The sequence below is a fragment of the Penaeus monodon genome, chromosome 27 (assembly GCF_015228065.2).
Source record: "Penaeus monodon isolate SGIC_2016 chromosome 27, NSTDA_Pmon_1, whole genome shotgun sequence".
In the NCBI taxonomy this organism is placed as follows: Eukaryota; Metazoa; Arthropoda; class Malacostraca; order Decapoda; family Penaeidae; genus Penaeus; species Penaeus monodon.
Window position 1 is genome coordinate 7,915,127 of NC_051412.1, and position 2,688 is coordinate 7,917,814.

At 48.6% G+C, this 2,688-nt stretch overlaps 1 protein-coding gene across 1 annotated transcript; it reads right to left on the reverse strand.

The window, feature by feature from the left end:
* Positions 1-436: 436 nt before the first annotated feature.
* LOC119590403 (long-chain-fatty-acid--CoA ligase 4-like) lies at positions 437-994 on the reverse strand. The gene has a single exon (XM_037939072.1). It carries the CDS (start codon positions 992-994, stop codon positions 437-439), a length of 558 nt encoding a protein of 185 aa, XP_037795000.1.
* Positions 995-2,688: the final 1,694 nt, after the last annotated feature.

A 2,688-nucleotide genomic window follows, 5' to 3' on the forward strand; every position in this document is an offset into this window, starting at 1 on the left:
AAGAAAGAGTAGCAGTAGAAAGAAAAAGAGGAATTATAATAATAATTCCGTTTTCCCTCAACCTTTTGGCTCCTACCCGCCCCTCTGTATTCTTCCTCTTTTCCTCCTAACGGGAAGGCGTTATTTGTCAACTATGTAAATGCATATATAAATTAAAGAATTTCTTTTTACATTCTCTTTAGTACATCTTGGAAATGGAACTCGAGTGCTTTCCTTCTCAGCTTGAACGCAGGTCCAACAAGACCACAGCTTGGCACCCACGGAATATGGGACAGGTACAGAGCAAGCGGGATATCGCACTTTCTAAGTCCTTTCTCTTTGCCAAACTTCTGCAGAGCATCCAACACATTGGCCACCACTTCAGGGTGCCGACAGAGGCTTCGGTAGCTTCTGCTGGCATCTAATTTCAGGGCCCTTGCAATTTTCTTTTTGCTGTTCATTGGGAAACTGCAATGCAAACACAGCCTCGAGCGCCGGCTTTCGCATTCACAAATAAGTTCTCTATAACGGGGTGTTCCTTCAGATACATTTCGATTTTGCCTAAAGCAATGTACTCACCATTGTCGAGTTTTATGATGTCGCCAATGCGGTCGATAATGCGAATAGCACCTGTGTCGTCGATCTCGGCGATGTCGCCAGTCTTGAACCAACGCACGCCATCCATCTCGAAAAACGCCTCCTTCGTCTTCTCAGGCCTCAGGAAGTATCCATTCACGACGTTAGGTCCACCCACGAGAACTTCTCCCCGGGGGTATGGCTTGTCTGTAATGCGATATTCGCCCCAGTCAGCAAGATTCACAAGGACACCGTGGCAAGGCCCACCACAAAGGCCGGTTCGGAGGTCGCAGGGTAGGGTTCCAGAGATGCACGCGCACGTCTCGGTGGCGCCGTAGCCCACCTGTATCGTGCACCCAAACAAGGCTCGCATCCTAGAATGCGTCGTTTCCGACAAAGGAGCTCCTCCCACCACTACTATACGCAACTTGCCGCCCATTTACGCAGCAACTTACCTAAACACCATAAGGTCGATGAGTTTTTTCACAAACGCCGAGGTCTCCTGCGATTCCTTCTTTGCAAGAGCTTTCGCAAAAATGTTTTGCATGAAATTGCTCTTTTCCTTGACCCGCTCCATGACGCCATCGACGATTCTGTCGAGGACGAGCGGCACCGCGTTTATGTACGTAGGCTTAGCCACCTGTGCGTCGCCTAGTGTGCCCGGCATGATTTTAGGGCTGTTGTTGGTCAACGTCTTTGGCGACCCATACATAATCACGTTGTTCAGGGCTACAAGAGCGATTTCGGTGCAAAACTCCATCACGTGGGCGAGGGGAAGGAAGGCCAGAAAGCGGTCGTCTTCGCGGACATCTGCCGCATAGGCATATGATATGATCGCACTTACTATGCTAGCGTGCGTTAGCTCCGTGCCCTTCGGAAGACTCATTGAACCGCTTGTGTACATGATGATCGCCACATCGCTGGCAGTCGGCTAGCGCAAGCGTGCGTTCAGGAACTTTCCGCTCATCACCACTTCCTTGAAGGGGATCACAGCCACATCTTTTAGAGTTTCGGGCACTATACCCAAACCCTCCAGCTGATCTTCTAACACGATCACATGCGTGATCGCAGGACCCCTTACCGAGAACCTCCGCCGTGCGTTCGAGAAGGTCTTGCGACAGTTATGAGAACGTTAACTTCAGTCTCACAAAGTGACATAGCAATCTCCTCGGCTGAAAGGTTACTGAACACAGTCACGACTGTCAGCCCTTGGCGCAGGCAACCCATGGTCGCCATGAACCACTCGGCACGCGTTTCAGATAATATTGCTACTCTGCCGCTAACTCCCGTGCCAATCTTGGCGAGGCCCTGGCTGAAATTAGCCACCGTATCTTGCAGCTCACGATATGTCATGAACGAGTACTCCCCCAAGGTGTAGCTTTTCGATTTTCTAGCCATCAACCACGCAGCAATCTCGAGCCAAGAGCTACCGCGTGCCCATGCAAGGCTTGTCGCCTAGTTTGGCGGCGGCATTCTCCACGATGTCCGGCAGCGTAGTCACATTAGCGGCCCGGAATTCCTCCCCAAACGGTACCTCTCGAGAAGCCAGGATCTGCCTTTACCAGTAGCCAGCTTCGTTGCGGACGCCAAAGACCTGCGATGGCATTGTCTCGCTTGACTTGGGCGCGGGCTTTGCGAAGACTGCTTATGCCTGAAAATCCTAGAGCTAGACCTGCTTAGACCGAAGTAACTCCAAGGAAGCAGCAAAGGAAAATATCAAGTAGCATGAGAAAAAACCCAAGCAAAATTAAGAACGCGAAACTGAGAATGAAGTACAACTTTTAAAGTAAAAAATCACTCCAATCACTGTAGAACCATTATGGTACAATTTACTTCAGTAATTCCATAATCAAACCATAAAATGTAATGCATCTTAAACCTAGATACGGGTATTTTTCGTTGAGTGTATGTGTGAAGGGGGGGGGAAGCAGTGGTGTATGTGACAAAACATGAATGTATTTTTGTGTATGGATGCGTGCATGTGCATTAGTGTATGTGTGTGTACGCTCTGGCAGGGTCTATATAATTATCTTTAGCATTAGACCTAACTAGGTTACCATGGGTCACATCGATAACTGAGTTATCCTTATCAAAGTCATAATCCTTATTATAATAAATTTTATGATTAAACCG

Bases quoted from the DNA above. Each gene is read 5' to 3' on its own strand.
- LOC119590403 (XM_037939072.1), bottom strand. From the start codon at position 994: ATGGGCGGCAAGTTGCGTATAGTAGTGGTGGGAGGAGCTCCTTTGTCG.